The 22,809-nt window shown below is 41.2% G+C and overlaps 1 protein-coding gene across 1 annotated transcript; it reads left to right on the top strand.

Annotated features, from left to right (window-relative positions):
- Positions 1-20,500: 20,500 nt before the first annotated feature.
- On the top strand, positions 20,501-22,127 carry LOC115772817 (probable G-protein coupled receptor 151). Its single transcript, XM_030719215.1, has one exon. The coding sequence runs from the start codon at positions 20,629-20,631 to the stop codon at positions 21,793-21,795; it is 1,167 nt and encodes a 388-aa protein (XP_030575075.1). The 5' UTR covers positions 20,501-20,628; the 3' UTR covers positions 21,796-22,127.
- Positions 22,128-22,809: the final 682 nt, after the last annotated feature.

Genomic DNA, 22,809 nt, shown 5'->3' with positions numbered 1-22,809 from the left:
AGGCTCTAAATGAGGGGGTTAAATGTTTTGGACAGAGTAATCTGTCTAATTAAGGTGTTATCCCTGCCAATCATAAAGACGACAGAGATTTCTCTAGAAAGCCCCGTGAAGAGATCGACTCTGAGTTTAGGGCCTCATCAAAGTGGCATTCCTCATCTATTCTGGGAGCCGAGCTGTCAATCATCCCCTCATCAGGCTCACAGATTCATATCAGACCCCGACACCGACAGCTGTTACATAACCGCCACTAATCCATGTGTAAAATGCTGGGATTGAACGCGCACATACATATAAACACACACTCCAGAAGACAATAAGACCGAAGCAGCTGCCACACACACACACGCTGTCCGCAGAGCCAAGAGACACAGATAGATGAGGCCTGAGATGGATCCAGTTCAAGCACCAGAGTGCAAATGGCCTACTTAGAGTTTAAAGTGAGTAATTAGAAACCTAATCAGGGCTCACTTTCTCACCCCTCATAAACGTAATGAAATGCCGCACTTCTGTCCTCATACATGACACTAGAACCGACCCATATACGCAAGGCCCAGAACAGCTGTGACTGCCTGTAGCTGCTTCTCACATCACAATATGCTCAGTCAGGGATTCATTAAACCTACAAGATTTATAAAAAGGAATTAATTTTAGCTTCACATTTAAATACCATATTCATATTCCCATTATTATTATTATTCCTTTGTTTTTTTATTCACCACAAACAAAACAATTATAGATTAATTACATTTGATTCTTTTAATTTATTCAATCATTAAATCTTAATTAAGCCAACATAACTTTTAAAAGTCCACGCTTTGAAGTTAGAAGTGAATTTTTTTAAAGGATCTATGAGAAACAGCACCGTCTTTAAACGATGGTAGGTCAGCTTTACTGACCTTCCTTACGTGTGGGTTATATATACTTCAGTTATTGTGTTGTTGGGTTTTTTCTTTATCATTTTTATTGCAAAAATTGTGTCACAAAAGCCAAATTTGAGCTAAACTGTCTAAAATGTAAACTTACTGATACAGAACATGCACATGTCAGCAGTTCACGGCTGCAGCAGCATCCTGCTGTATCACATGTTAGTGTGCACATCCCAGCAGTAATATAAAAGCCAGAAAGCAAAGACGTGTTAAAATGGACAAATCTTTCATTATGGTAGATAAATACAATACATTAATAAAGACTTTAAATTGTTCCTATATTGTTCCCAGTAATTAAATATTCATATTTCAATGTTACCTTTTAGAAAAACATGTTTTTATTTTAAATCTTATATTTTGATATAATTTTTAAATTATGTAGTAAGGGCTTTAAACAGCTACTTAAAATGATAAGTGATATATTGAAATACAGTTTTTCTAATGGCAATTTTTAAGTTGCAGAATTTTTACTATTTTTACTAAATAAAGAACAAAATTTGCATAAAGAGATAGTTTTATGATTCTTAGAGATGCCAAATCAAATATTTCAGTAACCTGTAAGTGTTTCACATGAGAAGATACAGATGGAAACAATATAAAGACATGTAAAAATAATCATTCATATAAAAGGCTAATGAAGTTTAAGCCTGAAGCGATTTCAGTTTAAATAAGTATTTGTTACATTTGCAACATGTTAGACACTTAAAAGCAAAAACACGAGTTTATTAAATTTGTTATAATGTAAATGATTTCATGTGCAGTTATTGCAGGTTCTGATCACTCTTAGAACATATGGATCAGTAAACAGATTACTCCTGTAATCTGTAATCCAAACTGTAGTGTAAAAAGAGTTGTTTGGTTTGCTTTTTCTCTGCTTTCATTTTATTACATGGTCTGTTTCATTGTGCTGCAGCTGTTAGTGGGCCATTTTAGTTTTTTCACTACTAGTGATATTAATGGGTTTCACGTGAACACAGATATTTAGGATGCACGGAGTGGGTCGGGTATTTGCTCGGCTTTGTAAGGAATTTTCTCAACTTGCTGGAGAAAAGGACTCATGTGGAAAACTGATCCACACCAAACACTTCTCTATTAAAAGCTTAGTAAGAGCATGAAGAACTCCACTGTTTATTCAAAAAACTAACATCAGCTTTGTGTTTCCTTATCTGCAGGTAGAAAGTGTTATACTGACAAAGCAAAAGACAAAAGACATGAAGCCAAATATAATCAGCAGACTCACAATCCGCTCAACAACGTGCTGCTGCATTCAAAGGTCCACATTGCCCCCATTCTTATTCAGGTAGCGTCAGATGGCACTACCTGAATAAGAATGGGGGCAATGGGAGAACCTTGGAAGTGAGTATTTAGATTAAGCTGTAAATAGAGATGTCATTATATCATATGAAAAATACATTTTAGCTTTTAAAGTGGGGTCTCACTGTTTGGATCACTTTTAATGGCAAAATGAAAATGTCACCACCAAGAAACCCTGCAGACATTACTCTGCACATGTGTAAAGTTCCTCTATTACAGTATTATATAATGTAATGTACTGAGTCTACTCTGTCATAATAAATAATAATAAAAAAATATGCGATACCAAATAGCAATCATAGCCTATTTAATTAAAGTGTTTTTTCTACATCTTAGCTAAATTACTCATGTGTTTATCTTTTACTTCTTCTGTGTATCTAAAACTTAAGCATCACTTTGGACATGATTGAATGACACAGGATTAAGATTAAGATTTTTTTTTAAAGAATAGCTTTTAAGAAAAGTTTTTTTAAATTATTTTTCAGTAAGCATCAAGGTGTACAGAATAGGCTGCCTATAAATGACTTTGGTCAGTAATTAAACTGATGAGATAAAACTAAACCAAGAAATATTGTCATAGTCAGTGGTTCGTTTTTTCTAAAAAGTGGGCGTACGTGTGATATTTCCCACCGCACTGAACGCAGCGTAGCTCCCGCTGCCTGTAGACGTTTGGACCGCGAACACAACACACCACTTGTGGCGAACAGCTGGCGGAGAGCAGCGTGTTTTTCTTTGTGGGCTCGGTAATAAGGTGTTGGTTTACCAGCTCTGGGGATGTGGGCTCTCCCTTTGTAACGCTTAACCAGAGACTTAGTGTTCTTTGTCCGATTTATATTTTAATTATCTGCTAAACTGCGGCTGAGGGCCATGTGGGAAAGAGCCGAGGACTGACCTCAGCAGCTGTCAATCACCCAGCACTGAGGAGGAGGTCAGATGCAGCACACACATATTCATATTATTCATACGAGGGACAGATTTACTCATGTAACATCTGGGTGTGTATAAAGAGGGAAGTAAGTGTTAACACTGCCCATTTTTAAAAAACGGTGCTAGATAATGAAGCAGAAACATACATACAAACATTTAAAATAGTTTAGAAGTTTAAAACATGTTCAAATCAGCACGAAGAGGTAACGTGTCGTTCAGTCTAAATATGTTTGTATTTGACGCCATCTGTTGGTGGTGAAATCCTTCCATACCACATTTACCGGTGTGTGTGTGTGTGTGTGTGTGTGTGTGTGTGTGTGTGTGTGTGTGTGTGTGTGTGTGTGTGTGTGTGTTGAGTTCCTTTTATGACTTAATCCTCCCAAACTTGCAGTCATAGCTTACAGAGGTAGGCACAGAGATGGACAGAATCACAGATTAGACTGTAATCTTTAACATAATAGATACTGTAAGTGTCGTGGCTATTTTTCCCCTCTTTTGCTGTTGCTTACTCAATTTCTGCCTCCAAAGGCAACCATCAGTTATCCCAGCAGCAACTAACAGAGATCAAAATGAGGAAAACAAAAAGAGCAGGAATGGAAATCTCGGAAGCCCTTTCCTGCTTTCTGCTCGTCTGTGGTGAATATTAAGTGTCGGTTGGATGATTTGTCCTTGTGTTTGTCCTCCTTTGATACTTCCTCTCTGGGCGTCACAACCCCCCATGAAGAGGCTAATCTGCTCCCAGCGGGGCTCCTTCCAATGAGGAGCTGAGAAAGAAATGCTCAGACATACAAGCTATTGTTCCCAAGTCAATACGGGCCAGTCGCCCTTTTACGTCAGCAGTAAGTAACCACTTATAGAGATGAAGTCTTTATCGGGAATATAAGTTTGAACTTACTTAATATAGCTCATCATTATGTTCTGATGTTCTGAACATTTGTAGATCTAGTAATGAGCTTGCTTTAATAATGTTCCATTTATAATTGTGTCGGGGTCGTCACATGTACATTAGTATATTCCTTGTTTTTGGTGTGGATTTTAATTAGTAGTTCATAATTTTGATAACTTATTTCAGATCTTGTTGAGCGTGCTTGGTTTGTCATCCTGTTTGGCTTCATTTTAAGTTTTAAGCACTGCTACATCATGTGATTATGGAAAGATTCAGAAAGGAGGCATTAAAAAGTGCCAAATCATACAGTCAATTACACTGAGATATTATGGCAGACAGCTTTGATTATTATGGTAGAAATACAGGGCCCATAGAGGGGGTGCAACAAAAACACAAACATTTCATTACTGAGATTCTAATCTTCCATTTTTTATTTTTCAGTACTTTTCTAGCTTTAATGGTTAACAAACACATTTGCATTGCAAGTAAGTGAAAGGTCTCTGGTTAGAGACCAGGAGGAGACACAAACGCTGCCTCAGAGGGTCACAGGCTAGTGTGCTCATCGTACTATAATGCAATACGGTTTGCATCAGCTGATCTGTTACACCAACTACTGGCAGTCACTCTGCCAAATATAAAGCACCACTGTAGCTCTTATTATTAGTAATATTATAACCCACTCCCTTCCTCCTGATCATCACTGCAACTGTGTTTCTGCTGGTTTTAAGTTGGTCCCTGATCTTCCTGTTCTGTCTCTTGCCCATTTTTATGAAGTCTCACAATTAAATGTTATTTTCACATTAGCTGCATTGAGTTTCCAGTTTGGGGCTGATATTTTCATGCTAATCTTTCTTGATTGTTCACAAGCAATCTCACTAATTACATGATTTCATTTACAAATCATGTACTATTTTAAATCCATCCATCCATCCATTTTCTTCCGCTTATCCAATTCAGGATCATGGGGGGGCTGGAGCCTATCCCAGCTGCCACATGGCGAGAGGCAGGGTTATTTAAGCCTATATTCCACAAGGGAGTTCTCACTAATTTAGCAAACAAGTGGTAAAGTCTGTATTGTGCAAATATGATGTTTTCAGAGTACAAACATTTCAGATTTTGCTTCAAAATGAAAAAAAAAAAGTTATAACAGAAGGCTTAGATATGCAGCTATTGCAGTTTTTCTTCTGCATTGGTATTTTGTCAGGGAGTGACACTGATTCTCACCTCTCTTATCAAATAAGTCCGGCCAAAGACATTTTCAGCAGCTTTCTAAACAGAACAAGAAGGAAGGAGAGCATAAAGAAAGAGCAGCCTCCCTGCAGTCTTTAAGAGACAGAACTAATACAGTGGAACAAAAGAGAGAAGCACATCTAAAGTGGAGTGAGCAGGGATAGTTTAACAGAGTCAGTCTCGCTGTTTGATGTCCCCGGGGAACGCAGAAATCATGTAAGCCCCCTGTAATTTACTGTTTGGGGTTGCCTGGGTAGGGTTAATTCCCACGAGGACCTTCTCCCAGTGTGTTTATGAAGCCACGATTTGTAAAGCTGCTCTTGTTGACCCCCCGCAGGTCATTTTAGCTGAAGAGCAGCGTGACCCTCCTTAGGACTTAGTATGAATGCGTGTGTGTGTGTGTGTGTGTGTGTGTGTGTGTGTGTGTGTGTGTGTGTGTGTGTGTGTGTGTGTGTGTGTGTGTGTGTGTGTGTGTGTGTGTGTGTGTGTGAGACAGAGGGGATGATTTTGGGGAACTCCTCAAGAATAATGATCCCTTTAGGAAAGTTTAAAGGAAAACTCTTTGGCTTTTGGAGCCATAAAAGTTGAAGAAAGGGGCTTTAGGTGGTCTTTCTCTGACTGAAAACAGCTACAGAAAGCAATTAGGTTTACTTACTGAGTGTATTATCCATTTTTACAGGAAAAAATGTACTGAACCTGAATTAGGTAAAAACATATAAGGTGTATTTAGTAGTAATCTGGAATGAATTCACCACATTGAGGTCATTTAAACTTGATCTAAACAAAAAAAAATAAAGTTTGTTGGGCATACAAGGACAGAAACTCATTTAAGAGCAGGGACTAACACTGCTGTGTCACAACACAAGGGTCATGAACTGAAACCCAGATACAGCTCTCACTGTAGGTGTGGATATTTGGAGGTTTTCCCTAACCTCATTTAACCAGGGTGAAATAATTGTACAGCATACATCTTTAACGACTTTAAAAAGAGTTGGGTGCACAAGTTTGAAATTATTTAGGATTTTCTCTAATCCGCACAGGGTCAAAGGTATACATACAGGCTCAAATATACACATACGCCCCATTAATATTTGGTTAAACATCTCTTAGCAAGGTGCACCTCAACCAGACACTTTTGGTTGCCATCAACAAGCTTCTGGCATAATTCAGGCTGGATTTTTGACCACTCTCCTTGGCAGAATTAGCAGATTTCATTTAAATTGATTGGTTTCCTGACATGGACCCGACTTTTAAGCGTAGTGTACAAATTTTCGATGGTTCAGGTTGGGTTAATCATGCCCCTCACACATCCTCCACAACAAGCCCAGTTTGAGTGAGCCCTTCTCGTGTCCCGCCGTTCGACTTCAATGGCGTCCAGACGTGCCCGAGGAGTCGCAGCGCTTCTTAGCTGTCACGGTCAACTCCTGATTGCTGTGGGAGAAAAGGAAGGTCAGGATTACAGGGGCCTGTTTGCGCTCTGGGGCCGCGAGTAACCTTCAACCTGCCCTCCAAACAGACGCACCGACTGCCACTATTGATGCAGCCGAGAAGCACAACAGCACCCCCCCCCCCCCCCCCCCCCCCTTTAAACCCGCTTGTTGTTCATCACTGAAGGGCCAGAGGAGTTCATTGGTGATATTTGCATCAGCAAACAGCAGCATTTGGTCAAATGAACCTAATCTGATGCACCTAAAGCCGCGCAGTTTCTTATTAGTAGTAGTAGAAAATGACACATTGGCTGCGTCAGATGTGCATTTTATGAATTGAATGCTGAAACATGTTCTTAACTATGTGATGTATACTTCCTGTAGTTGTTGAAATTCATGTATCTGAAACGAAATCTAAGCTAAATGAACGGATTTATTGGGATGTAGATCTTCCCGTGTTTTTTAAGTTTGACACACGTAATGATCACATAATGAAAAAGTACTGGATGTTTGCCATTTGATATTTTATTAAACTAGTATCTTTAATATTTTTTTGGTACACCTCTGTCCTGATCTGATGGTTTGATGTGAGAGCTAAATATGCTGTTGAAGCACCCAGCACCTGCACATGAGCATTGAATGGGTATTGCTCTGCTTGTGACCATGACTCTGACAGAGAGAAAGCAGTTTCTCTGTCACGGTGTCATCAATAGTGAGATTGGGGTTAATGTTAAGAGGTGATGGTTTGATTCACAGAGGTGTTCAAACAAAAAAACCTGACAAATTAAACCAAATTCTGTCACAATATGTGTGGCTAGCAAATTACTTATATTTCCATAACTGCAGAATAAATAAACAATAATTTAAGAGTTTAATTATTGCTGACATGATCTGATTTATGTTAATTGATTCCCAATGCATGTCATCATCCTTAAATAGCTGCACTAGCAGCAATAGCTCATTCCTTATTCTAGTGCAATTACGGTGTTATTACAAAATGTATGGACGCACTCAGTGGCTTTAACTTAAAATGTGATTTATTGACAAAGTGAAAGTTACCTGTGAGCTTTCAAGGACATAATTACCTGTGCAGGATCCAGTCAGGGTGTTAATGCTGCTGAATTGAGAATCGAAATACCGTGCGAGGATGGAGGAGACGTAACGGGCACCGATCTGCTGATGAGATGGACTCTAATCGGGATTTCAGCTGTGGCCAGTGTCAAAGCCAAAGACGTTTGTCCGTTTGCATTCATTGACAAGATCTCCGAGGTTATTTGTCAACATGGCTCGTATAGCTGTGGTAATCTCCGTTCCTCGCCCATAGACTGATTGATAATTGATCCCTGTTCAAACAGGCTTTCTTTGGGCCACAGTTGCCTTTGAATGCCAAACGAGTCATTCTGTCCCGTCCTCTCACAGCAGCCTAATCCGATAAACGAATGGGAATGAGTGTCGTCCTCTGCTGATGTGAACCTTTCACTCTGCCATTTATCTCAGATTGTTTACTGATGAGGCCCCCGCGATGATGACCAATGATCAGGGTCACACACAGAAGCCCGCTGCTTTGAGCAGTCACTACAGGAAAACCACAATAACCAAAAACAGCAGCAAATGCAGCCGATGATTAAGTAATCTGATTCCCAAACTCTTTCCAGGAAATGATCCATGAAAAATAAATGCATAGCACCATCCTCTGAGCCCCTTTCATTAAAAACCTTTCAGTGTGTTGGGCCACCACTTTTATTTTGAACTTTGCTTACATACATGGACATAAAAAAGATCCACTGATGCCGCCTCCTTCTCTGGGCTTAATTGAGGTGGACTGAGGAACAATGGAAACTGTCCTGCAGTGTTCACGGACGCCACGTCTTTCAGGCCAGGAGAGGGAGCGGCTAGCATGCTATAGATGCAGCACTCAAAGGCCAGCGTCCGTGATAGTATGTGGGCACATTAGTGCACATCCCATGGATGTCTGGTTCAGTTTTTAGTCTTTTCTGAAAAACATGACAAAAATGACTTAGACCATTATTTTAAGAGGGTGACGATATGCTGCCATGCAGATGATGTGTCAGCATACTTCTTCATCCATGTCCTGGCTTAAGTGTGTTTTTAGAAAAAAAGCATTCAATCAACAACTAATGGTAACAGAAATTGATCGTATTAGTTTAACAGCCTTCATTTTTTGTACTCACTCTCTCTTCTTTCAGAATCCAGCTACGCTAGTTAGGAAAGAAATAAATGAATACATGAACGCTGACACAAACCTATCAGGTGAACCAAAAGAAACCAACTTCAAAGGCGATAATATGTGTTGTACTCGCACTTAGTTGTCAGACAAGGAAAATGCCATTAATTGCCATCACTGCATGCATATTTACACGCTGCAGAGGACTCAGTGTAATGTTTTCTGTGTGCCTATGCTGAACTTCACTGCTGCCTTCACAGTGAAGAGGATAGGTCAGTCAGTGATCAGCCCAGGCCCAGAGCAACACAATTTTATTTGTAAGGCATGACACAGGGAATGACATTTAACTTGTTATTATTTCCTGGAAAAGATTAATGATAAATTGTCCATTATTTTTCCTTAAAAGTGAAAGATAAGACTGCACTCATTTGCCCTAAAGCCAGAGTGCCACCACTATGCAAAAATGACAGCCAATTATCGGGGCCTAGTTTGGGATAATGACTTTACAATGAATCTTTTGATTGAAATGTAACTGGGTTGGCCCTGGGCAAAGTGAAAAAAGAAAAAAAGAAAAAGGAGAATAAAAAAGTTACAGAAACAATAAGCACTACAGAGCTGTGTCTCTAGGTCTCTCTGACTCTCTCTCTCCACTCCTCTTTAGAAATAGCTATAGGAGAAAGCCAGAGATATGCATATACTGATGAAAAAATTATTAAGTCGCTGAGCGCTTGCAGCAAACATAAATTAGCATATTCAGGGTAAATATGCAGACTATTTACGATAATAAGACCGGATTATTCAATTCAATGAATGTTAAATAGATGAGGAAATGGTATGTGTCTTATCTAGTCAAAGCTTCTATTCATTTTAATCGCTTCCCAATTGAACTCTTCATTTTATTCTCTCTGAGTTATTGTTCCCATTCCAGCCCGCGATGGCACCTATGGGTCCTGGGAGATTTCCGCCAGTCACGTGGTTTAAGTGGCATTCACCTTATTCTCGGCGGGAATTGAGAAAGTCGACGTCACCCCGAGGCCAGCATCATGATAAGCCCCTTTTCATTATGCACAGGGGCCGATGGAGAACAAGATTAGCAGGGCCTTGTGTGCATAAAGGCGAGAACATACAAGTCATCTAGATTAAATAAAGCAAGCACAGATCCCAAAACAAAACACATTTGGTTTCTTATTGTGTGCATTAAAACTTTAACTTTGAGTGGACCGACTGTTTGTGTGGTTTTTGTCTCTATGTTAATATATTAGCCTTTCTGAAACGCATGCAGGCACACCACTACTGCTGCAGGCCTTTATTCTCTTTAAAGTGTTTCATATAAGATGATGAAATTACACATAAAAACTAATTATTAATCAGCCCGCACGTGGAACAGATTGAATGGAAATCATGTCAGGTCTTCAAAGGGTTTCCGTAGGCCTGTTTGTCCCAAAATAAAGTGCAATTACCAAACACAGTATAGATGACTAGCATCTGGGAGAGCAGTTTTAAGTCTCTGGACAGACTTTATAGTCCTCGTGGGTCAGGACATCCACATAGTAACAGGATGGCGTGAATGTATTGCAAGATGGTCTCTAGTTATGCACATAAAGAGAGTCCACATGAGCCAAAGACTAGGCTGACTGAGAGTATTTTGGTGTTACTCTAGATAATAAAGTGTCCTGTCTTCCATGTGGCTCTCATCCACAGCCAAAGAAACCCACCTGCAACTTACATGGTTTATGCTGAAAAAGAACATCAGTAGTTTTTCCAGTGTAACTGTTTACAGCTAAAATCTACAGAACAAATCAATATACATTTGCTGCTTTAGTATTTTTAAAAAGACGGTCATGCATGAGGGCTTGAGTCAAAATAAACCAAAGAACATCTCACCCAGCACAACAGTGTGGCCTCTTTAAGCACCAAAAGTTCTCTGTATTTACACTGCAATGAAATCAGTAATACTTACCTGATAATTTGTACTTTTTAGAGGGAAGAGGTTTTCTCCCAGCAGTCCTTCCAAACAGCATTTGCTTTTTTAAGATCATTGCTGATGTCTTTCCTGCTTGGCATTGTATTAACACACACCTGAATGCTCCAGACCAGCAAACTGCTGAGACTTCCTCTTGTATAGAAGTAGTTACGTTTACTGATAATCATTTATTACATTCATTTGAGTAGCAGGACTTGGCTGCCTGCAACTTTACCCTCTTAATTCAGTTAATATGAGGTTGTATTTACCTCATTTAGAACCTGCTTGGGACCAGATTATTTTCATTATGTCCTGGTACATAAACTCCTTTTTTTTTTCCATTTTCAGTTAGCTTTTAACTTCTTTTTCCCAACATAATTTTCAGTGTTCTATTTAATCCTCAGTCCTTTAATCTTCGCAAGTAATGTCTTCATCACTCAAACAGATGAAAGTCAATCACAGTACGAAAATGCAGTCACTCATTCATCACTGCTCTCATCCTCTTTTGAAAACCCACACACTGAAGTCTCCATCTAGTGGCTCAGAGGCTATAATGCTTTCTGATGATTTTTAAACATCCTTGTTTTATTTCAGGGAGAAAATGGTTTTCCTTTCTCTGCCACATGGTGGCATTCTTTTACCAGTATTTCTCCTCGTACCTTATTTGTCACTAATAATTGATACGAAGCCCAGTAAACCCATTAATATCCCAACAGTAGATTTTCATGATGCACAAAAAAGTGTTTCAGCTTATAATATGGGTGCTGATGAGGCCAATGCAGGAAAACGTTTAAGCCCAATCAGGGAGAACCTCTGCTTTATGGACCTCACATGTTGAATATGTCATGAAAGCAACTGAAGTGTAAGTTTATTCTGAATGTTATAATAAATATATTATTACAGCATTTCTCATTCACATAGCTGGAACTAAGCCAGACATCCTTTTAAGTGAGCTGACAATTGTAGGAACTCTTATTATTCCAATATCTCATATAAATATTTACAACAGCCCAAACTGAATACAAATAAACATAAATTAACTGGCTGCTTGAACAAAAGGGGTAAAAAAAAACAAACAAACAAAAGTTTAGAAAATATTCACACAGATACATATACATGCAAAAGCCTTACCTCCATCTGTAATGTCAGAAATGTGACTATAATAATCAAATACATGTGTTTAAACACTTCAGTGCATGTACTGTTTCACCTCTGTTTGGTGGTGCTTTCTGGTAAGCTGTCACTGTTAAGACTTGAACTGTTGTTCACGGCAGGAAATCACAGCAGGTAGTTTGCAACATTTAACATTAAAAAAAAGATAATAAATATTTTATAAGTTGGTAATTAATGTAAACAGCCAACCCCATAATGTACACAGTACCTGTTAATGCCGCGTTTCCAAGGCTTTCGTGTGGCAGCGTCTTGGCTTTTTATGTATTTATGATTAAAAATGAAGAAAAAAGAGGGGATGGAGGGGTGGGGGTACATCTCCATCCGCTCCCCCCTCCCTCTCAGACACACTATAAAAAAGCCTGACATTAATTATTTGCTGTTTTGCAGGCAGGAGGCTGCCCTTTTGCTGAAGGGAGTCATTTAACCCCTTTTGCATGACGCCTGATTTCAAATGAACAAAACGGTAATGAAGGCAACGGCGTTTCCTGTGGCTCGTCACAAAGCTAATACAGGGAAATTAAAAGTGATAAAGAGCTGAGCTTCAGCTGCTGTCTCGCGCACGAAGACTGCCACGAGAAGCTTTGCAAGTCAAGTGGTTTCCATCCACAGGTTGTCGTGGTTACTGCCCATTTTGCCACCTATAGGAGCGACCTGATGCCAGCAGCCACTCCGTTTGATGGCTGGGGGGGGGGGACTTGAAAGGAGTCAGTTTTCATGTAAAACAGGGTCCCAACATTAACAGCAAATTGCGACTCGCTTCTCCACTTCTGAGCCGTAACATCAATAACCGTTACCACGGAGACCCTTGATCTTTCTGAATGACACTAATAACAAAAACCTGCACTTGTTTTCTTTCATACTGTAAAAGCTTTTCTGCATCAAGGGATCTGCAGCCGACATTTGTCATGGAAAGGTCTGCTTTTTAGAAAAGATAACCCCCGTGGTCAAAAAAGTACTTCATCTTTGTTTCTTCTCTGGAATACCTCCAAAGGGAACATTACTGGAGCTCATTTGGACTCCCCCCTCCTCTCTTTCCATCCCTTTTACTGTTATTCTGTCCATCTCCGGATCAGCCTTGGGGAAACTGAGGGATCTGAGCCTCACACAATACTGATTCGGTCTAGGCTGAGTGGTGGATGCAAACTCATGGGCATTTCCTGTTATATCTCAGTTGGTTTGTGTTATTTCCCCAAAAAAGGCTCCACAATTATGGTCAAGATAACCAGACGCTACATGTAGGCACATACAGAACTGCAAAAAAGGCTTTCATCCCTTAAAAATACCTCTAAGACATGTTTTCTGTATTTTGTCCTATTTTATGTCATCAACAGCAACAACAAAAAAACTGTATAATAATTCAGATTTTAAAAGAATAACAGCAATGATGGCTGAAAAAGTGTTGGCACCTCACAGGGACAGTCTTCTTCAAGTAATGATTCTTTCTCTTGAATCGAGTCATTGCGAAGTAAATCAGGACAAATCTAGTAGTGGACAGACAGGCTTACAGTTTTCAGAGTCACAGTAACCAAAGTGATGGTGTTCAGAGCCCGGGGTGCAGAGGCTACAGTGTTTATGTGCATCACCTTTTGTGACTTTGGAGGACCAACACTGCCAAAACAGAATGACTAAATAAATGACAATGCCATTAAATGCATTCAAAATAATAATAAAATGGAGGAATTCATTCATTATAAAATGTGACACAAATTAATATTTTGCCATTTCATTTTCTATTTCATTAAGATGATAATTTAGATTTACTAATTTATCATTTTTTCCAAAATGAATTTCCTCCCTATTTATTTTTCCCAAACTGATCTATTTGTGCATTTTCTTTTAGCATGTTTTAGCATTTCTGCTCACAGTTCTTCATTGCATAAATGGATGAATTCTAAGTGTACATGGGGTCAGCTTTGTGCTTTTGATGGCAGACCCACAACACAAGCGACTGCCTCAGGTCTGGAGAACTGAGGCCATGAATAACACAGCTGTAAATAACACTTCCACTGACTTCCATCTTAGTAAAAGCGACATTTCATTATGTACAATGGAGCAGTGGCGAGTACTGTTGGCTCACAGCAAGAAGGTCATGAGTTCAATCCTGATATACATGTCAGTCAACAGCCTTTGTCCAGTATATCCACGATCCCTCCTCTGCACACATGCAAACCATCTCAACCTGATTAACATCTGTCCCTCTGATGTATTCATTTCTAATCCATTCTGCTCACTCCCAATGAAAACTTAAACATCTTCAGCTCTGCCTCCTGTCTTGCTGTCAGCGCCACCATCTCCAAACCATACGTCACAGCAGGCCTCACTACCATCTTTTAAACCTTCCTTTTCACTCTTGCTGCTATCCTTCTGTCACTCATCTCCACCCACTCCAAGCTGCCTTCACTCTCTTCTTCACCTCTCTTGTGCACTGTCCATTGTTTTGGATGGTTGACCCCAGGTACTTAAACCCATCTACCTTCACTACCTCTGCTCTTTGCAGCTTCACCGTTGCGCCTGCCTCGTTCTCATTCACTCACATTTATTACGTCTCGCTTCTACCTTGCTTCTACTGACTTTCATTCTTCTTCTCTCCAGTGTATATCTCCACCTCTCCAGGCTCTCTTCCACCTGCTTCCTACTCTCACTACAGATCACAGTGTCATCTGCAAACATCATAGTCCATGGAAACTCCTGCCTGACCTCATTTTTCAGTCTGTCCATCATCATTGCAGACAAGAAGGGGTTCAGAACCGATTCCTGATGTAATCCCACCCCCACCTTGAGCCCGTCTGTCACTCCTACCACACACCTCACTGTCCTCATATATGTCCTGCACCAGACTCACGTTCATCACTCCCACTCCTGGCTTCCTCATGCAGTACCACAATACCTCTCTTGGCACCCTATCATATGCCTTCTCTAGATCCACAAAGACACAGTGCAAGTCCTTTTGACCTTCTCTATCAACACTCTCAAAGCAAACAGTGTGTCTGTGGTGCTCATTTTCAGCATGAAGCCATACTGCTGCTCACTGATCATCACCGCTTTTCTTAACCTAGCTTCAACAACTCTTTTCCACAGCTCCATGGTATGGCTCATCAACTTTGCCCTTCTGTAGTTACTAAAGTTCTGCATATAACCCTTGTTCTTGAAAATTTGTTCTTGATTGGGTTAAACAATCCTGTCAAAAAAATCCACTGTCCTTTCTCCTAGACATCTCCATACCTCCACGGGTATGTTATCTGAACCAACTGCTTTTCTACTCTTCATCCTCTTCATAGCTGACCGCATTTCCTCCTTACTATTCTCTTCACTTAGTGATTCACTTACTGTCCTCCATCCATTCTCTCTCTCATTTTCTCCATCCATCCATCCATGTATAAGCGCTTTGAGTGCTCATACTTAGTAGAAAAGCACTATATAAGAACTAGTCCATTTACCATTTACCATTCATCCATCCATTTTCTTACGCTTATCGGGAGATGGGTCGCAGCGGCAGCAGTCTAAGCAGAGAAGCCCAGACGTTCTTCTCCCTTGCCATCTCTTCTCGCTCATCCGGGGGGACATTTCTAGCATTTCTAGGCCAGCTGAGAGACATAATCTCTCCTGTATGTCCTGGGTCTGCCCCAGGCCATTCATCTACCCAGAACACCTCACCCAAGAGGAGTCCAGGAGGCATCCTATTCAGATGCCCAACCACCTCAACTGGTGCTTTTTGATGTGGAGGAGCAGCAGCTCTACTTTGAGACCCTATCCTCAAAGGAAGCTAATTTCTGCTTCTTGTATCCTTGATCTCGTTCTTTCAGTCATTACCCAAAGCTTGACCGTAGATGAAGGTAGGGACATAGATTGACCGGTAAATCAACACCTTCGTTTTCACGCCTAGAAATTCTGTCCATAAAAATTACAAACAGAATCGATGGCAAAGCCCTGGTGGAGTCCAACACCCACTGGAAATGAGTCCAACTTATTGCCGGCAATGGGGACCAAGCTCTCGCTGCAGCTGTACAGGGACTGAATAACCCGCAACAATGGGCCAGACACCCCATACTCCCACAGCACCCCCACAGGATAGCCCGAGGGACGTGGCCATATGCTTTCTCCAAGTCCACAAAACACATTTAGACTGGATGGGCAAACTCCCACGCACACTTGAATATCCTCGAGAGGATAAAGAGCTGGTTCAGTGTTCTGTGACGGGACGAAAACAGCATTGTTCCTCTTTGAATCTGAGGTTTGACTAACAGACGGACCCCTGGCAAAGACTTTTCCAGGGAGGCTAGGAGTGTGATTGTTAGGTTCAGACCACCGTTAAATAAAAGAAGACAAAGAAACCCTTAGTTGATCTTTGTACCTGCAGGGAGAGTCTCAGTCAGCCAACACATGTGTGTGTGACGTCAGGAAACAGGCATTACCTGCTTTCCTCACCTGGAGGGTTTGGGTATGTACGAGTATGTTTTGTAAGTATGATGAACACATTGTGATACATAGAAAAACAGGTAAACGCTTATCTATTCTTACAGCGATCCCCTGATAGTTGGAGCACACCCTCTGGTCCCCCTTCTTAAAGATGGGGACCACCATCCCAGTCTGCCAGTCCAGTGGCACTACCCCAGATCTCCACATGATGTTGCAGAGGCGTGTCAACCAAGACAGCCCTACAACACCCAGAGCCTTCAGGAATCTCGTCCACCCCAGGGGCCCTGCCACCAAGGAGTTGTTTAACCACCTCAGTGACCTCACCCCCAGTGATGGGCAAGTCATCACCCTCATCCCCAGACTTTCCCACTACTCCCACTACAGAAAGCGTGTCAGTGGGATTAAGAAAGTCCTCGAAATATTCCTTTCACCTCCTGACTATGGATGACACTGATGTCAGTAACACATTACTTAGTAACACGTTACTTTAATCATTCATTTTCCTTTCTAAAAAGATAAATTTTTGCTTTCTTCTTGTGTCTCGGGGAGTGACATCTGGCCGATGCGACAATTAAGTCCCGTTTTGAGCATGAGGACAATAATAGCACACAGCAACACAAACGTAAATAATGGAGGGAGGAGAGAGATGTGTATTTCCTAGCTGGAAATACAGGCACTATTTTGAGCTGAGCTGAGCTGAGCTGAGCTGAGCTGAGCTGAGCTGAGCTGAGCTGAGTTGAGTTGAGTTGAGTTGAGTTGAGTTGAGTTGAGTTGAGTTGCCGGTGTTGTGCCAAAAAGTGATCGTCTGCCATGAAGTGATTCAGATGTTTCTATGTTCTTTTATGTGTAATGTCCTTGCTTATATTGGTTAATAGAGTCAACATGATTTTGGTCCACTTTTTTTGTTCCACACTAAAATATTATTATAAATAAGCAGATGGTCCCTGAGGATGAAGCCTGTTAAGTATGATTATTCCCTGACACTTTCTCTACTGTCAGCAGTAAGTGGTTATTTTTATATTTTGGAAGTTACTGGAAAGATTGCTATAAAGTTTAGCACACACTTGTCCCTCCCCGGGAAGAATTTTGGTCACTGCAGCAATCCTTTGTCTTTCCATCTAGCACTGTCATCAGGTCAGTGTTTATATCACTTTAAGGACAAATACTATGCAAATTCAAAACTATGGACTTTCCCATCAGCCTCTGACAAACTTAGCTTTTAGTGGTAAGTAACTAATTTTAGCGTTTTAGCATGCATATCAAATGAAGTTAAGATGAGCATAGGAAGCATTATATAGTAAGTTATTTATTTTTGCTCAGTGCTACTGTTGTTAGTTGTGTTCTTTGCATCTCTTTATTAACAATCAATCAGTGGGAGCTGAAACCTGTTTGTATTCCCAGCCTTGCACAGTCCGTAACATGTCAATTATCCCTGATTACTGCAAACTGTGAGGGTTGCACCCCCGGTTATGCTATTATAAAATCTCTCTAAATACCATAGGAGACTTTTGCCCAACTGCAATTACACTGTTCATTCATTAGATGCGAAGCTCTAGAGTCACTTTATAGCCTCTCTATCCATCTCACACTACTTCATGATGCCTTACATCTTCCTAACCCCATACTGTGATGGTGGTGCTGGTCTCCTAGCAACCAGCCTTCTCAGAGGAGGTGACAGCATTTGAGTGGGCACCCTCACCTCTACACATTCACCCCCCTCTCACCTCCAACACCCCCACCACCCCCCTCCAATTCACCAACCGGATGCTCTTCAAGGCAAGTAAACACACCTCACTCTGTGCTGCAGTATGAAGTTCACCATATTAGTATGATAATGAGCCTGAATGATCAGCTCACTTTCATTCATATTTGAAGCAAGGAACCACTACATGAGTGTCTCTGGTAAAACTGGGCATAATATGGTTTATTGTTGTTTACATCTAACTCCATTTACTATTTATCCACTTAACAATTTCTTGTTTCATGTTTTAAAGGCTGTGTTGTTTATATTCACACTGCTCAAAAAAAAGTTAAAGGAACACTTTGAAAACATATCAGATCTTAATGGGGGAAAAATCATGCTGGATATCTATACTGATATGGACCGGGTAATGTGTTAGAAGCAAAAGGATGCCACATCCTTTGATGGAAATTTAAATGATCAACCTACAGTCAAAGGCGCCTTGAAAATCAAAGTGAATAAATGATGCAGCAGGCTAGTCCATTTTGCCAAAATTTCATAGCAACAACTCAAAATGGTACTCAGTAGTTTGTACACGCCCCACATGCTTGTATGCATGTGTAACAACATCGGGGCTCCTAATGAGATGATGGACAGTGTCCTGGGGGATCTCCACCCAGATCTGGACCAGGGCATCACTGAGCTCCTGGACAGTCTGAGGTGCAACCTGGTTGCATGGATGGACTGAAACATAATGTCCCAGAGGTGTTTTATTAGATTTACCTCAGACGAGTTTGGGGGCCAGGCAGGGGGATCAATTTCTTCATCCTCCAGGAACTGCCTGCATACTCTCACCACACGAGGAACCAAGAAGAACCCAGGACCCACTGAACCAGCGTAGGGTCTGATAGTGGGTCCAAGGATTTCATCCTGATACCTAATGGCAGTCAGGGTGCTGTTGCCTAACCTGTAGCAGTGTCTCCCTCCATCCCCAGACCATCACTGACCCACCACCAAACCGGTCATGCTGAACGATGTTACAGGCAGCATAACGTTCTCCACGGCTGCTCCAGACCCTTTCACATCTGTCACATCTGCTCAGGGTAAACCTGCTCTCATCTGTGAAAAGCACAGGACACCAGTTTTGGACCTGCCAACTCTGGTATACCAACTGGGCTCCATGGTGCCAGGCAGTGAGTACAGGGCCCACTGGAGGACGTTGGGCCCTCAGGCCGCCCTCATGAAGTCTGTTTCTGATTGTTTGCTCAGAGACATTCACACCAGTGTCCTGCTGGAGGTCATTTTGTAGCTCTGGCAGCTCATCCTGTTCTTCCTTGCACAAAGGAGCAGATACCAGTCCCGCAGATGGGTTAAGGACCTTCTAGGTCCCTGTCCAGCTCTCCTAGAGTAACTGCCTGTATCTGGAAAACTCCTCCATGCTCTTGAGACTGTGCTGAGAGACACAGCAAATCTTCAGGCATTGGTATGTATTAATGTTCCATCCTGGAGGAGTTGGACAACCTGTGCAACCTCTGTAGGGTCCAGGTATCACCTCATGCTACCAGTAGTGACTCTGACCCTAGCCAAATGTAGAACTAGTGAAAAAATAGTCAGAAAGATGAGGAGGAAAAATGTGAGCCCATTCCTGTTTTGGGCGTTGTCTCATTGTTGCCCCTCTAGCGGACCTGCTGTTAATTTCATTAACACCAAAGCATCTGAAACCGATTAACAACCCCCTCTTTACTGACCAGATCAATATCCCAGAAGTTTAACTAACTTGATGCTGAACTCTGATTAAAAAGTGTTCCTTTTGTTTTTCGAGCAAAGTATATATATATATATATATATATATATATTACTGGTCTTAATGAGCTACTTTTTACACAAAACAAAGCTAGACAATAGCATCAAAATCCCAACTGTTTGTAATTCAGATGTCTCAGTCATGCCTTCAGTATTTTATTTAATTTCAAAGGTCATACAGTATTGTCTCAACAAAACTTTTTCCACCTTACCTTTTAATAAATATAATGTGACACAATTTTTGAAAATCCTTAAACTGTGATTTGATCCCCAGTGGACCCATTTTTTCCTGTCCTCAAACTGAAAAATGCTTAAAATAGTCAAAATTTGACAAATTGAGGCAGTTATTCGTCGATTTACGGTAGCATAGGCTTATTAGGACACGATTACTCTTGCTTGACTACTTTATGAGGTTGTGGATGTAAATCATGTCCCGCTGCGCTCACATTTTGGGATGGCTGCAGCCTGGAGCGACACTGATAAAAATGACGTGAGTGGTTGACGATACTAAATGGCAGCGCTTGAAATAGCCTACCTGCCAGCCTGCTCACCCACTTGCTGATGCGCGCACGACCCCATCAGAAGTGTTTCAGCACCGAGGTGCGCTGGACAGCTCCTCCAGTTGCTTTCGTTTCCAGGATTTGCATCTACTGGACAAAAGCGAGGTTTTATTTGCTGAATACATTTTGTTACTTTAATGAACGCAAATTTTCAAGTCACAGTGGAAGAGATGAATATTGAAAGACCATCAAATGTCTCCTTTTTTGATTTCATTGGAGGAGTTCAAGTTCTTCAAGGGGAGAATACCAGGACAGCCATGCCTGTCATCTTGATCGGTATCTGTGTGTCCGGAGCGGTTGGGAATTTGCTCGTTTTGCTGATTTTCATCCGTGACTTCAGAAACGGAAAGGGCTCAGAGGTAAAAGCACTTCTCGCGTCTTTGGCTTCCACGGACTTGGTGATTCTGTTACTGTGCGCCCCGGTGCGCGCCATCACTTACTATAAGCAGACCTGGACCTTGGGGAGTTTTGTGTGCAGCACCACAGACTGGTTCCAGCACTCGTGCGTGGTTGCAAAAACTTTAATGCTTGCATTTACCACCAGAGCCAAACACACTTTGATTCCCACTAACGCCACGGGGCCCCTGCACAACCCGACGTGGATTCACGGAGCCCTGGCGTTCATTTGGATAGTGTCCATGATGTTTCCCATTCCTCAAATGCTTTTTGCCTCTATGTTACCGTATGGCCGCGATACTATTTGCGTCTCCGAGATGCCAGTGTGTGCGTCTGACTTCATGAGTTTATTCTACAAGATTTATCCGACTGTAACCTTTGTGGTGCCAGTCATCTACACAGTTGCCTACTACACCAAAACGCTGCACACTGCGGTTAACCACGCACCAAGACCGCAGCACCAGAGCAAGGTTATCCTGGTTTTATTGTGTCTAAGCGGCGCCCTCGGGCTCATGCTGCTGCCAGAGTGGGGAACATTCACCTGGATCAGACTCGGCTACTCCAGACCTCCCGTGGGTTTAATGATGTTTGCGCAAGTCCTCCTTTACGCATGCAGCTCTTTGTCACCGGTCATCTTGATGACCATGTACGACGATGTTCGTCAAGGACTGATCAGTATCTGGTTCATCGGGACCTGCAGAAGCAAGAAGCGCGTCCCCCGTAAAAAATGTCCAAAAACGGAGGGGAACGGAGCAGAGGTCGGGGCAAACGCGGTCACCAACGCGATCTCTCCAGGGAACGAGAAGACGTTCCCAGATGTGGAACACGTTTGGACAGGGCGCAGGAATACGCACGTGGAAGAGGACCAGGATCCGGTTCCATGGGAGAGAGAAGAGAAAATGTTATAATGCCATGTTAACGTTTCTTTTTAGCAGAATATTTCTGCTCGTTCTGGACTGGTTGCTAGTTTGTTGATCAACAACACAGACCCTGGTGGAAAGTCTGTAGTGGCCTGTTTGCTGTCGTGAGCTTGACTAGATGTAAAATAAACTCATACAGTATGTTTTGGTGTTACATATGTTTCTATTCTATTGATTTGAATCCGTCTTTTTGCCTGCAGTTTTGCTACACTGTCACTTAGGACATGTTTATTATGTAGCAGAGAAGATTTGTACAGATAAAAAGCCAGTTGTAAATATTCTGAAAATTCAAGTTGTGATTGTGTACATGTGATGCATATCATGGATATTAAAATGTTCTCAAATATGAATCACTCTGAGGTTTTTTTCCTAAAACACCCACCCCACCTTAATCACGGATAAAATACAATTCGACCATCAAATCTCTCCATTTAATTCAAAAGGTTTTGCCATGCCGTGCTCCGTACAAATAGATCATTCCTCCATATTAAATTCACAACTAATCCAGCTGCATAATTTAGGTCAAGTGAATAATGACATTTCACTGAAAGCAGCATTCACCTTTAGTAAGAAGTAGTGTGTACGCTGGAGACTCAAAGACCTTTTTTCCTCCAGTATGAATCAACAAAGTCATTTTAAAAAAGTGGAGTATTTCCCTCAAAAGTTTTGTGTAAAGTACCTGAAAATGAATACTCAAATAAAAATACATGAAAATTATACTCCACAGGCTGATTTTAAAATTATTTCTGATGTATTTGTCAAAAGAAAAATATTAAGAACTTAATGCCAAATAAGCAAAGGATGATTGTCAATATACAAAACAGTTGTAATTAACAGTATATAAACATTGTGTAAATGGTGTATAACACACTGCAAATGTACATAATTTGAAAGGGAAACCAACATAAAGCATCTCTGTAAGATGTTGGGCCACCACATGCCACCAGAACAGCTTCAGTGTAGTTTGGTGTTGACACACCAAGTCTCTGGGACCCTACAGCA

This window comes from Archocentrus centrarchus, chromosome 22, assembly GCF_007364275.1.
Source record: "Archocentrus centrarchus isolate MPI-CPG fArcCen1 chromosome 22, fArcCen1, whole genome shotgun sequence".
In the NCBI taxonomy this organism is placed as follows: Eukaryota; Metazoa; Chordata; class Actinopteri; order Cichliformes; family Cichlidae; genus Archocentrus; species Archocentrus centrarchus.
Note: the sequence above shows the minus strand (reverse complement) of the source record. Positions and strands in the feature narration are given on the sequence as shown.

What these genes read in the sequence shown, in the direction of transcription:
- LOC115772817 (XM_030719215.1), top strand. Translation starts at nt 20,629, where the DNA reads ATGAACGCAAATTTTCAAGTCACAGTGGAAGAGATGAATATTGAAAGA.